Source organism: Mustela lutreola, chromosome 1, assembly GCF_030435805.1.
Source record: "Mustela lutreola isolate mMusLut2 chromosome 1, mMusLut2.pri, whole genome shotgun sequence".
NCBI lineage: Eukaryota > Metazoa > Chordata > Mammalia > Carnivora > Mustelidae > Mustela > Mustela lutreola.
In genome coordinates, this window is record NC_081290.1 from 248,924,152 (window position 1) to 248,937,874 (window position 13,723).

The following is a 13,723-nucleotide window of genomic DNA, read 5'->3' on the forward strand; positions in this document are numbered from 1 at the left end:
TATGTTTACCAAATCCTAGAGGATTAGGAAGAGGTTCCAAAAAAGAAGTCACTGTTTTTCATATGAGCACATAGTTGAGGGTCTAAGAACCCCAAAAATCAACAAATACAATTTAAACAGGAGAGCAAAGATAGCAGATCAAAGATGGCAAATACTTAGCATGTTTATCACTGTTTCTATTCTGCACCCATGACAGATATTATGAATTGATTAGGCTGCTCTTTCTAAGTAAATTAATAGATGCACAGTGTGACAGAAAGTCAATTAACTACAGATGACCCTTGAGATGAAACCCTTTGTTATCTATGGTTTAGCCTCACTACTCAAAGTGTGATCTCCAGACCACCAGCATGGGCATCACGTGAGCGCTTATCCTGAAAGCAGAATCTCAGCCTTCTTCCAGACCTGTTGAACCAAAACTATATTTTAGCAAGATCACCAGTAATTCCTAGATTCAAGAAGGTTTAGGGCGCCCTGGAAGAGCACTGAGTGTAGGATATATTCTTTAGGGTAGAAGCCCTGAAGCTTCATGCATCACCATCACTGATTTAAAGGCTTGTTGAACCTAGATTGCTGGGCCCCACCTCCAGAGGTTTTGGACGAATTGGTCTGGGTGGGATTTCCAAACAAGTGTCCTGCTGCTGCTGCTGCTGCTGCTGCTGCTGCTGCTCGGGGAACCATACTTTTGAGTATCTCTGTGAACTTTAAAGTTGAGGACTACAAGTATCTTCCCATAACTCTCTGTACATCTGAATGAACCAGAGTTCTGGGTAAAAGAATCTAGTATAACATTTCTTATGACCCTATGTACTTGAGTCTAAAAGGCTCTCTTCCTGGAGGATTGGTGCTATCATCATTTAGTCATGTATGCAGTAACAATCTGGGTAGCCGTTCTGTCCACAGCATTATATTTGATGCCAAGAGACTCAAATGAAGGTTAAAAATCGCAGTTCCTAATGAGGCTTACTCTCTGCGAAGAGAATAAACACGAAACGCTAAATAACATGGTGACATTAGATGGCAAAGGGCTGAGTGCTAAGTAAGTGGCACAGACCGTGTATGATTTAATTTCAGAGAGAGGGAGAATACCTGGGTAGATATTTCAACCTAGCTAGAATAGTTGTTTAGAGTGGGTGGAAGATAAGGTGGCCAGGGAGCAGGCCAGGGTAAGAAGGCACCTTCTCATTTGTTAATGCTGCTTTCAGAGGTTGTTTTCAAAACTTTCAGTTTTCCTTTGGTCGGGTAATGATAAATCAATGCTTTCAGCATTGTAAATCACGCTACAGGGTGGACATACAGGGAAAACCTGTTATCTTAGAGACAGAGAAAAAAGACAAACAGATTGTAAGCAGAGATGACTGGGATGGTGGAAAGCAGTAATTTAGGAAAAGGGATAATAATGCCTAACTTCTATTGACCCCTTACACTGACAGGTACTTATGCTTAACTGACATGTGCTATCTCATTTAATCCAAACAACCTCGCGTGATATAAATGTAGTCAAACCTCCTCCTTCGCTCCAAGTGAAACCCAAAGCTTTGTAAGCGTGCATATCTGATGAAAGAACTTGCCAAGTTTAAATCCAGGCAATGCTCTGGGGTGGGAGATGCTAGTCCATGAACTGCGAGGGTTTGGGCCTGTCTGGATCCTGCTTTCCAATCCTCATATACTCTACGTCAGGGAGGAACCCAAAGAGCAACTGAGAAGACACAAATCCTCGGACGCGTTCAAGTCGAGGAACCTGTGGGGCCAGTGCGTCCAAGGCGCGGACAGGGAGGGGCTCCTACAAGAAACGAAGCAAGGGTTAGCCTGAGACAGCTGGGGTCATGGAGCCTCTCCTGGCTTCCTCGGGCCACCCTAATGACAGAGTCCGTGGTAGGTTGCGAGCGGGAGCAGACTCGGGGCGGGAGTCTTCCCTGGGTCCTGTATTTGCCTATAAATACTTCAAATAGTTAAATGAAAAGAGCAGCCTTTGAAAGCTGGAGAGGAAGCTCTTGGGAGGTCCCCCGGCCCGCCTGGAAGTGCAGGCAGAAAAGAGGAGAAATGGCTGGCGAGTCCTTAGCGCGGGAGACGAGGAACAGCCCTGCCCAGTCCAGACAGGGGGCCGCCGCGCGAGGGGCGCGATTCCGGAAGATTCAAACCGTTAAGGTGACCAGAACAATTTGAAAAAAGGAAACAAACTTCCTCCCGAGTCTTGCCCGCGGGGCCCCGAGGCGGGCCTTTGCATTCGAAAGGGCATTTTTCAAAAGAAGGTTTCAGGGACGCGGGAGTATCGGCCCGCTGGGAAGCGCGCCGCAGGAGCAGTGCCGCAGAGCGGCCACCAGCCGGCTTTGTACTTGGCGGCCGCCGCGGCCCCAGAGTTTCGACCGCAGCCGGGCAGTTGAGGCCACGCCCCCTTTGCAGAGAGGACTGCAAGCGCTGATTGGCCCTCCACCGGCCAATGGGCGCGCCGGGGCGGCCCGGGCTGTCAGCGCGCGCCGCAGCCGCGCCGGCCGCAGCCTGTCCTCCCCTGCTCGGAGCCCCGCAGCCAGCGCAGCCTTCCCGGGAAGCGGGGCCGCCGCTCGCGAGCGCAGCCCTGCCCAGCCCGCCAGCCGCGCGTCCGGGTGCCCGCGCCCCACGGCCACAGCCTTGCTGCGCTTTAGCTCACAGAGCATGTGCAGACCTGCTGGCGCTAAGGTGCTATCTGTCCGGGGGACTTCTAACCAGCGGTGACTGTCACGCCTAGAGAGACCTTTCGGGGGCTGTCGCCGCGCCTCTGCGTCGCGGGTGACACTGCGGTGCTCGAGATCGGGGCAGCAACTGCCTCTTGGTGGAGGCATTTTGGGCTCCGTGCGTCCTCCCTCTCCTTCCTCCTCGGCTCGCTCCTTGCCTCCCACCGCTGCTGGCTCCTACCCTCGGCCGCTGACACCCGCAACCTCCTGGAGCTGGAGGCGTCCGTCCCCGCGGTTCCTCTTCCAAAGGGGCCTCCTCACTTCGGAGATGCAGTGACAAGTTAATATGGGCGTCCAAGCCTCGGCTTCCCAGGAGGAGAATCGCAAGAGGGAACAGCCCCTGAACGCCCAGATCCCTTGAACAGGCCGCCCAAGAGGGGCGTGAAACCCGGCTGCAGCATCCGTCCAGGTGGGACCTGCTGAGCTCCGCAACCAGTCCTCTGCTCCATCCCGCAGGCGCGCTTGCGGGTTTGCTGCTAGCTCCCCGACCCGGGGATTTTTTTTTTTTCCCCCTCCGCTGGTGGTGGGCGCCTAGTGGGCCGAGGCCCGGCGCCTGCTCTGCTACCCGCGCTGCCTTTAGCGGTCGCCTCCGCCGCCGCTGCCAGGGACGTGCTGGGAAAGCCGAAGCCCCGGGAGAAGATGCCGGCCATCCTGGTCGCCTCCAAAATGAAGTCGGGACTGCCCAAACCCGTGCACAGCGCCGCGCCCATCCTGCACGTGCCCCCAGCCCGGACCGGCCCCCAGCCTTGCTACCTCAAGTTGGGAAGCAAGGTGGAGGTGAGCAAGACTGCCTACCCCAGCCAGATCCCCCTGAAATCCCAGGGACTGCAGGAGTCGGCGGGGGAGGGGCTCCCGCTGCGGAAGAGCGGCTCGGTGGAAAACGGGTTCGATACCCAGGTGAGAGGTGCTGTGTGCCGGGGCGCTGTTCGGGGGTGGGAGGAGGTGAATACTTCTTGGGGGTAAGGTGGCTTGGCTGGACGGGGTAAAGGGCTGCCCAGTGGGCGGAGAAGGGAGCCATTCCACTTAGGCTGGCAGATCTGGGGATGCGCGCGGGGGACTGGGCTGGCCGGTGGGTGTGGCCGGGTGCCGGTGGTTTGCCTTAAGGAGCTCTGAGAGACCGGGGTGTGGGCACGCCCGCAGCTCCCTTCTGGGGGCACGGGTGGCGTGTTCACACACACACACACACACAAACAACCAACCAACCAAAAAACAAAAAAAAAAAAAAAAAAAAAAAACCCAAACCAAAAAACCCAAAACGTGCAGCTCTGGAAATGTCAGGTCCTGCATGTTGAGAGCTTGGCCTCAAGAAGGCAGTGTCTGCTGCAACGGCTGGCGGGCTGGCGGTTCTGCAAGATTCTGTCTGCCAAGGAATGGTCTGAGGCCTCCTTGGGCTCAACGCCCCCAGGCCTGGCAGCAAGACTTAAGCAAAGGGGTCTGGGGGTTGCCATCAACCTGCTCCTTTCGGCTGGACGATGGCCTGCCCCTGCCCATCCCTTGGGGCGAAAGGATTCCAGGCACGGTGCTGGGACTGCCATGGGATTGCCCGTGCACCAGCTGAGGCGGGCAGCCAGAGACTCCCAGCGTCCTGGCCGGCAGTTATGGCTGGGGTGGGGGTGGGGGAGGGGTGGGGGTGTCTGCCTCCAAAAGGCTCCCCGGAAGCTAAGCCCCCTCCTTTCAGAGTAGTAGATCCCAGCGCTGGTAGCCTGCCTGACCCGGTGTGGGGATGGGGAGGGGGGGTGGCTCCAGCTTGAAGAGAATTGGTGACTTTTACCTTTCCCGACAGAGCCTGCATCACCCAGTTCGGCTGGGTGACAGGCCCTGGCCGGCAGTCTCTTTTAAGGAAATCCACAAGGGCCAATCAGGTTCTCTTGGCCTCCTGCCCTCCCTTCTCCTTCCACCCCCCCCCCCCCCCATCTGGTAGGAGGGAGCAGGGGCATGCTCTATTTTCTTGGCAGTCAGTCAGCAGGGACTTTTGGGGACAGGCTGACCTGACGGATGTGACTGTCCCAGTCAGGAGAGGCGGGAAGCCAGAGGGGGAGGTGGTTTGGGGCTGGTGTCAGGGAAGTGGCAACAGACCAGCTGACCTTTTTGGCACTTTCCTCTCTGCTGACACTGTCTCCACCTTCTCCTGGAGCTTTCTCTGATCAGAGGCTAGAACTCAACACATTGCTAGCCTGTCCGATGGAGGAACTGGAGCTGGGAGCTAATCGTAAGCAGACTTTTGGAACTCTGGGCTGGAGAAGGCCCTCGGAGCAGATTAAGCTCCCACACCAGGCTGATAAGCATGCCCCTCGCTGCTGCACTTGCTAAACATTTTTGGAAGCTGACAGGTTTGAGTGATGGCGTGTGGGAGGAAGGCAAGATTTCCCCCTATGCTCCGGGGGCCTGTCTCTGCTAGGGTTTAGTGCTCTGTTCTCGTTTTCTGTTGTTAGCCACAGGATTGGTCCAGTCGGCTCTGAAATGAGAATGAGCTCAGGGGTACATTCTTGTGAGGTTTTTCCTATCCATCCTTGGAGGTGGGGCTTGTGAGTAAGGTATGGTGGGTGGTATGTGGGAGGTCAGAGCAGTGACTCTGGGATATGACACACACCCTTCCAACCTGATGAGGAGGATCTGAGGAATGAGAGGGAAAGTGGACATGGGATGGTTTCTGCCCAGGAAGCTCTTCTGCCTTTGCCCATTCGACCCTATATTTAATAAACATTGTTGAAGGACTTGCACTGGGCAGGTTCTGGAAAGGTGATTCATCACCCTCTTTTCTGAAAAAATGTTTTCCAGCTGTTCCTGGAGGGGCGGGCAGGGTCCTGGTCCCTCACTACTTAGCTTCCCTCTCTTACTCTTGGTCCACCATCCCCAGAATGCTGCCATTGCACCTGCCTTGACCTCAGTGGGACCTTGTGTGCTGATCATGAGGATGGTTTGGACTGACTGCTAAGGACATTGGCTACTTTCTGATGGCCTATGCTACTTTTATCAGCCTCCTCTTTCCTTATCCACGTTTGGGCTTCCTGAGGGTTCTTCTCTGTGGCAGGTGGTGGATCCTGGTGCTCACTGCCCCACCTTGGCATTGAAGTGACCTTGGCAAAGGCGGTTTTCCCTTCTTTGGAAAGGGCTTCCTTTCACTCTGTCTAACATGGTGCCCATTTGCCATTCAGGAAAGCCTATTATAGGCTTGAGGACTTTGTCTGGTTTGACCTCTCTAGTCCCTAATTCAAATCCTGGTATTGATCACTGGAAGATGATGAGTTATAGGGCAGATGACATCTTGGGGTCTCTGACTCCCCCTTTTATTCAGGGAGCTTTTGGCAGAAGACTGGGGTATGCAGTGGTCACTAGCAGAGGTTTTAAAGTCAGGCAGGTATCTGTGGTGTCCTGTCTTTGCTGCGTAGCAGCTGGGTGACCTATTTAATGAACCTCTCTGGGCCTCAGTCTTTCCCTCTGTAAAAATGGGCATAAACAGCCTTACAAATTATAAGGATTAAGAAGAATAACATGTGAAGTGCTTAGCCCAGTGTCTGGCAAATAAGGAATACTTAATATAATTAACTATTTATATTGCTAAAGCAAGAGATAAGACATGTTGAACCTGGATCTAATAAGCTCTAAGTGTGAAAAGGCATAGCTTATCTCTCTAGCCCTTGAAGGGTATTAATCGGAATTTACAGAGCATCTGTCAGTACCAGGCATGCCCTGAAGAAGAGGGAAGGGCACTGCTACTTGTTTAGTGCCTGGCTCTTTACATATAATATTATTTCATCCTCACAGTATTGCTTAAAAACAGACAAGACATATTCTATAACAATGATTTTCTATAATAATAATATAATGATAATGACAAATAATATAATAATGGCAAGTTAAATAACATAATAATGATAAATTAATAATATAACAATGGCAAATCAAATAATATAATCATTGCTTACATGCCAGGAATTGTTCTAAAGACGAGTACATAAAAAGCCTCTTTTGATTCTTCTGACAATCCAATGACATATGTGTTACTATGTTATGTTACTATAGGCGTATTCTCATTTTGCTCATGAGGAACCTGAGGCAAAACCGGGTCAGCAAGCTTGTGAGTAGCAGAAATAGAGTTAGAACTTGGACGACAGTCTGCTTCTGGAATCCATGCCCTTAACCACTCTGCTGTAGAGAGAGAACCACAGAGACTTCCAGCTTACTTGCAGGCCCTGGTAAGACCCCAGCTCTACCCATTGAGCTAGAAGGGTGAGTGAGTCTCAGCAAGATAGAGCAACTTGCCCTAGGTTATCCTGCTTTGGTGTGATGGAACAGAGTCAGGATGAGTTAGCTTCAGGGCTGGTGATCTTCCCAACCTTCATAGTGGCCTCCCTCCATCATTTAACCTGGCAGGTACACAAACTAAATAAGACATGGCCTGGGCCTTGGGGATTTTATAGTCTAGTTGGGAGGTATATCTGAGGTACCAAGGGCAACGGGACACAGTACAGAGAGGACTGAAAGATATGCTTGGGGCCTGCAGGAAGGGAAGGGCCATAATGGCTGGGGAAATCCAGAGGGCCTCCTGCAGTAGGCTGGGCTTCAGAGATGGGCAGGACTGACTGCGTGGGGAGAAGAGGAGGTGAGATGACCATGAGAGGGAAGGATGAGGGCAGGGCCATGCTTTGGTAGAGAGCAAAAGATGATGTCACCACAGGGAAGCTGCACTTTCATGCAACAGATAATTGTCTCTGTATCTAGTATCTTCCTTTTCAAAGGTGGTGAGAACAAAAGCATCTTGCAGTTGAAGGATTGGCTTTGCTTGCTGGCTGGTGGATAAGAACTCTGCATACGCAGGCCTCCTAGGAGAAGCTGGGAGATGGTGTCCATAAAGACCTGGTTCATGGGGCACCCAGGTGGCTCAGTGGGTTGGGGCCTCTGCCTTCTGCTCAGGTTGTGATCCCAGGGTCTTGGGATGGAGCCCAGCATCGGGCTCTCTGCTCAGCAGGGAGCCTGCTTCTCCCTCTCTCTCTGCCTGTCTCTCTGCTTCCTTGTGATCTCTGTCTGTTGAATAAATAAATAAAAATCTTTAAAAAAAAAAAAAAAAGACCTGGTTCATAACAGACCCTTGGAAAAATGACAGTGATTATTGTTATTAGCTTGGGGTTCAGAATATTCAACATGGTAGTTACAAGGGGAAGGAGGTGATTCTCACGGCTTCTTTTATTATGCAGCAACTCTGTTCAGCTAGTGACAGCCCTTTCCCCCCAAGCCGGCTTTCCATGTCCATCAACTGTGAAAAGACCTAAGGTAGCCAGAAAACAGTTCTTACGTACAACCCCATTGTCAACTCCCCAAGCCCCTCACCTTGAACCTCTCTCACAAGCCTGCAGCTGGGCTGTTGCCCCACTGGGGGGCCTGCGCTCTGCAGCCCCACACCCCTCCTGAATTCCCTTCCTTGTGCTGGAATACCTGGGCCTTCCCCCAAGAGTGAACATTTATAGCATCTGCTCCATTAACGCGGTGTATAAATTATGACCATATGCAAAGAATTGTTTTAGAGACATGCTCTGCGTTCGTTCAGAAACCCTGGCCGGCCGACCTTCAGATAAGGAATGCGCGTGAGCTATTTGAGGAGAGGTTAGCTTATTTTTAAGAAGCAGCTGCAGGGAAAAAAAAAAATTATATATATAATACTTTGATATTTCCTGTTTTTAGGAGCCTGGTGTTCAACTTGCAACTCATTTCTTTAAAAAAGTAATTAGAAGTGATTGAAATCCTCTGTGGGTGTTTCAGATGTTTAAAAAGAAAGAGCAGGGGAGGCCCCTGGGAAGAGAGAGCAGCTCCAAGCTTACAACCTGTTGCAACTTTGCCCCATTGTGTTTTGATTAGAATCCTTGCTCCATCATCAAAGTTGATTATGGATTTGATTAGTGCATTTTTCTGCTATTGTGTTATTCCCTTTCTTCTCTCTCTCCGTTCTTAGAGGGGAATGTATAGCATGGTTATCCGCCAACATGCAAGAATGTTTATATTTCGCCTATTATTGCTTATTCCACGGGTTAGTTTTCGTAAGACACTTTAAAGGTGGGACGGGTGGCTTATTTAGGATATCATTATGTGTGTATATATACACACGTATAGAAGTACATCTCCTTCTGGGTATGTGTATATATACATATATTCACACACGCATATACAAATAGATCCACATGGAACAGCTTAAAGTAACGAGCACATGTTAGCACACACACACATCAAAGGCCAGGCTGGAGAAATTACAGCCCAATTTCCAGCCTTCGGAATAGCTAGATTCGCTTCCCTCTTCTCGCCCTCTCTTCCTCTGTGACCAAGACTGAAGCACCCAATCTTGGTGTCCCGTGTGACTTACTTCTATGGCATAAGAGATGTGGCCTTGAGAGAGGTGCTTTAATGAAGACTTGGAGACGCTCCAGAAGCTAGGCTGGGAAAAAGCCGAACCACCCAGTGAAATCTGGGCTTGAGGTCAGAGATGCTTCCTTCCTAGAATCTGCCGGCACAGCAGGGAAGGAAGCGTTTCTGGAGCATCTGCTATGTGTCAGGTAGTCTCCGCTGCTTTATAGGTATCTTTGTCTGGTGCATGTGTTTGTTTTGCTTGTATACGTAGTGCTTTGCATATGTATTTGTTCTACCTATTTGTGTATATGTTTGTGTGTATATAATCTCAGATGCATGCAATGGGTAAAATGTAACGTAGTCTATGCATTTTATTTTCTTTAAGGATTTTAGTTATTTATTTGACAGACAGATCACAAGTAGGCAGAGAGGCAGGCCGGGGGGCGGAGAAGCAGGCTCCCTGCTGAGCAGAGAGCCCGGTGTGGGACTCCATCCGAGGACTCTGAGCCGAAGGCAGAGGCTTAACCCACACAGCCACCCAGCCGCCCCATCTATGCATTTTATCTGAGGAAGCTGAGAGCAAAGGGAGTTCGCACTCAGAGGCCGTTTTACACGGTAGATCTGGCTTCACTGACAGACAGACCAAGATTTGAATCCAGGCTTCGGGCAAGTTACTTCACATCTCTAAATGCCAGTGTCTTCACCTATAAAGTAGAAATGGGTAAACAGGTAGGTCGTTGAGAAGAGTGTCTGGCATATAATAAGCAAAGAATACTTGGTATTGCCTATTTTTATTATGTAAGGTCGGAGCCAAGTGTGCAAACCAGATCTGCCTCATCACAGGCTTACATTCTTTCCACCCGACCTGTCTCCCAGGTGCCTCCCAGGTGCACAGTTGATTACATGGCAGAACAGATGACTGACCCCGTGGAAGCAGAGAACATGGCAGGGCTTTGGTTAGGTGAATGGGGAGCAAGAGTACATTAAGAATGATGTCCTCTAAATGAGTCATATCCAGAGTTGTGAAATGAAACCTCCACATTTTGGTTCCAGGCAAGCTATCCCTATAGCACCAGCCGAGCCGAGGGCTCTACTGCAAACCAAACTTATGGGAAGTCTTCTTTGTAAGACCTTGCCTGAGCCAGCCCTGCAGCCACTGGATAATGTGATGGCCTTGCCATGTTCCAAGAATGGAACAATCCCATTGGCTGGGCTTCTGAATGGCTACTTATTGTTTTGAGGGCAGAAGGAAAGCCCTCTTCCCTTGCAGCTGGCATGATTATGGTGGGAGCTGGGCCTTGTGATCAGTTTGGTCACTGAGGTGCCCCAAGGCATGGCCGGCTGCCCAACGGTGTTTTACTAACTGCGTCAGGGCCAATTTCAATGGCCACTCTGTCTCTTGGTCACATTGTTCAAGGGGATGGACAATGTGTTCCTAGAATGTCTTAGGGAGAATGGGTCATGGGATTTGGGGAATAAAACTGGGTCAGGCTTTTTGTGTTTCAGTCCACTCACGACAGTAGTGAGTGACACAAAAGTTTTCTCAGGAACCTCAAGTCACCCACACAGAACCTAAAGAATGACTCATGATTTAGTGTCCCTTTCCCAAGGAAAACAGACCCTCTCTTGTGTTTTCCAAACAATGGCCCCACAGCCTCAGAATATTTTGTCTTTCCTTCCAAGCGAAACCTTAATACCTTCAGTGGATTTTAGGTTTTTCCAATCCCCTGCCTCATCTTGGTGGAAGTCAAGGTAATTATGAGCCTAACTCCCAGACTTCTTTGGGGGCCTTTGAACAAAATCACAGCAGTGTGACAAATGAAAAATAATGATACTAACAGTCACTGACACTGACTGAGCATAGTGTCTGTACCAGTGTAATGCATGGCATTAGACACGTTGCATGTCATTTAATCCTCACGACATCCCATGAGGAAGATGCTATTTCCTGAAGAGAAATGGAAAGGAAAGCTCTTGGGAGTCAGCAACTTTGGTTCTAGTTCTATCTCTTTGGATGCTTTGCTGTGTGACCTTCAACAAGTCATAGTCTCTTTTGAGCTTTAGTTACCTGACCTATAAAATGGAGGGGAACATTCTTGCTCCACCTTTTTTGAAGGTTCTTGCGAAGCTTAAGAGAAGCAATTATTAGGACCGAGACACTAGTTTAAGCACCTCACACCATAAATACCCTTTAAGGAAACCAAGACTCAAGGAGGTTAAGCTACAGCCAATAAATGATAGATCCAGAATTTGAGCCCGTATCAGCTTGACTCCAAAGTCAACTTTTTTTTTTTTAAGGATTTTGTTATTTTTAGGTAATCTCTATACCCAACATGGGGCTCAAACTTACAACCAGAGATCAAGAGTTGCCTGCCCTACCACAGCTGAACCAGCTGGGTGCCCCTTGACCCCAAAGTTTCAGTTTTTTGTGGTTTTTTTAAGATTTTATTTATTTATCTGACACACACAGAGAGGTCACAAGTAGGCAATGAGGCAGGCAGAGAGAGGGGGGAAGCAGGCTCCCCGCTGAGCAGAAAGCCTTATGCAGGGCTCGATTCCAGGACCCTGAGATCATGACCTGAGCTGAAGGCAGAGGCTTAACCCACTGAGCCACCCAGGTGCCCCTCAAAGTTTCAGTTCTTAAATAGCAAGAGTGGAAGCACTTCGAGAAAAAAAAAACAAAACAAAACACCTGAAAAGCCATTGTTAATACTAAATCAAAGTAAATTGCTATAAAATTTCCTTGGGGTGGGTACATATGACATTTGACTCCTCTCCTCCACCCCTAAGGTTTAGAAATATTGAAAATATTCTTTCAATATTAAATAAATATTAGTTTCTTAATAGTATCAGTTAAACCCCTCTGGGATTGGTAAAGTTCCAAGTGCTCTGAGGCCACAAGTTCCATTAAGCATTTTTAGTGGGATTGGCAGGGCTGATCCTGGAGAGAGAAAGGAACAAATGGGGAATTTGAGGGGGCTCTTGGGTAGCTCATTCAGTTAAGTGACCAGTTCTTGGTTTTGGCTCGGGTCACGATCTCAGGGTTGTGAGATCAAGTCCCGTGTCAGGCTCCACACTCAGCGCTCAGTGCAGAGTCTGCTTGAGAGTCTCTCCCTCTCCCTCTTCCCCTCCCCCTACGCATGTGCACATGCTCTAAATAAATAAATAAATCTGAAAAAATTGGGGAATTTGTTTGGAATCATTTGTTGGCCATCAGATAAATTCAGATTATGGGTCATTCTTTAAGACAACAGGCCTGGTATCTTCAACACTGACAATGTCATGAAAGACTAAGAAAAAAAAATTTTTTTTTAAATGTAAATGGAGAACTATTCTAGAAAAAGAGAACAAAGAGTTATGATGACCAAATCCGGTGAGAGATCCTTGACTGGAACCTGCATGAACAAAACCATAAATCCTAGAAAGTTCCTTTGGAGACAACTGGAGATACTTGAATTCAGATGGTGTATGAGAGAGTATTATTTCATCGATGTAAACAGTATTGAGGTTATGTAAGAAAATGCCTTTTTTCTTGGGAGATACATGCTGAAATATTTAGAGATCGAGTGTCTGGGTGTCAGCAACTATCTCAGATAGTTGGGGGAGAGAAAAGGTTAGTGTATCTGCAGAGAGGACAAAATAAATGTCATAAAGTGTTAACAACTGGTAAATCTAGGTGAAGATACATGTGCAGTTCTCTCAACTTTTCTGTTTGAAGTTTTTCAAAATAAAATGTTGAGAAACAAAAGGAAGCTCTGGCTAGAGTGTACATTAGCAGTTCCCCTTGACCTCTACAGTGTACCCCTGAGAACGTAAATGAGATAGGGATGGGTATGTGTGTGTGTGTGTGTGTGTGTGTGTACTCACTGGCAATAAATAGCCTGGCCAAGTTTATTTCACTGGGTTTAGGATCTGGACTCCTTATCTCCTTTCTGTGTAGTGTGAGAATCTTGGCTTCATTCCTGTTCTTTCATGAGACTAGTTGCTGACATTTTATGGAATCACAAGATCCAAGTTGATTTGATCATCTCTTCTAAAAACCTAAAATGTTTGCAAAGTTGAAAGTATAAAAGAAATTATTCTTAATGAGGAAATTTTAAAAAATATTAAAACCCCTGGTTGAGTCCTACTCATCTAGGCAGTGAGAAGGTGAGTGTGTATGAGTGTGTATGAATGGGAGCGAGTTTCTTTCTCTGCTTCAACCCTTTTTCTGTCCCCACTACTTAGGTCTCCTTTGCCTGGCTAAATCCTCCCCATCCTTTACCCATCCAAGCTCAGGCTTTGTGTCACCTCCTCCGGGAAGCCTTCCACCATCACCGTGGCAGCATCTGTCCTCTATGCTTCCATAGCCTGCTCTATAGCCTCCACAGCTTGGCCTGTGATGGCTTGCTTTTTTAGCCAGACCATGCCTTCCATGAGGTCAGGGATGTGTCCCTTTTGATCTCTGCTACGACAGGGTCAGCACATAGCAGGTTTCTACTTATAATTTGCAGAAGAAAAGAAGGATGGGAGGGGGAAGATGAAAGAAAGCGTTGGAAAGCAGGAGTAAGTAAGATACGGCGCACCAGCTGTGTTCGTGAAGCTGTGACTAAGCCATGTGTTCCACAGAACTCCCTCCTGGCATGTGAACTGAGAAGATCACGTGGTGGTGGGTGGCCAAGTGTAGGAGACACAGA

At 48.7% G+C, this 13,723-nt stretch overlaps 1 protein-coding gene across 6 annotated transcripts in view; it reads left to right on the plus strand.

Annotated features, from left to right (window-relative positions):
- Nucleotides 1-956: 956 nt before the first annotated feature.
- NAV2 (neuron navigator 2) overlaps nucleotides 957-13,723 on the plus strand; it is a 395,626-nt gene continuing 382,859 nt past the window's right edge. For 3 of the 6 annotated variants that reach the window (XM_059138147.1, XM_059138166.1, XM_059138198.1), the window contains exon 1: nucleotides 957-3,608. In XM_059138147.1, the coding sequence (XP_058994130.1) occupies nucleotides 3,351-3,608 (258 nt within the window). In that variant the 5' untranslated portion in view covers nucleotides 957-3,350. The remainder of the gene's footprint in view (nucleotides 3,609-13,723) is intronic. The other 3 variants (XM_059138156.1, XM_059138177.1, XM_059138187.1) reach the window with 2 other exon arrangements.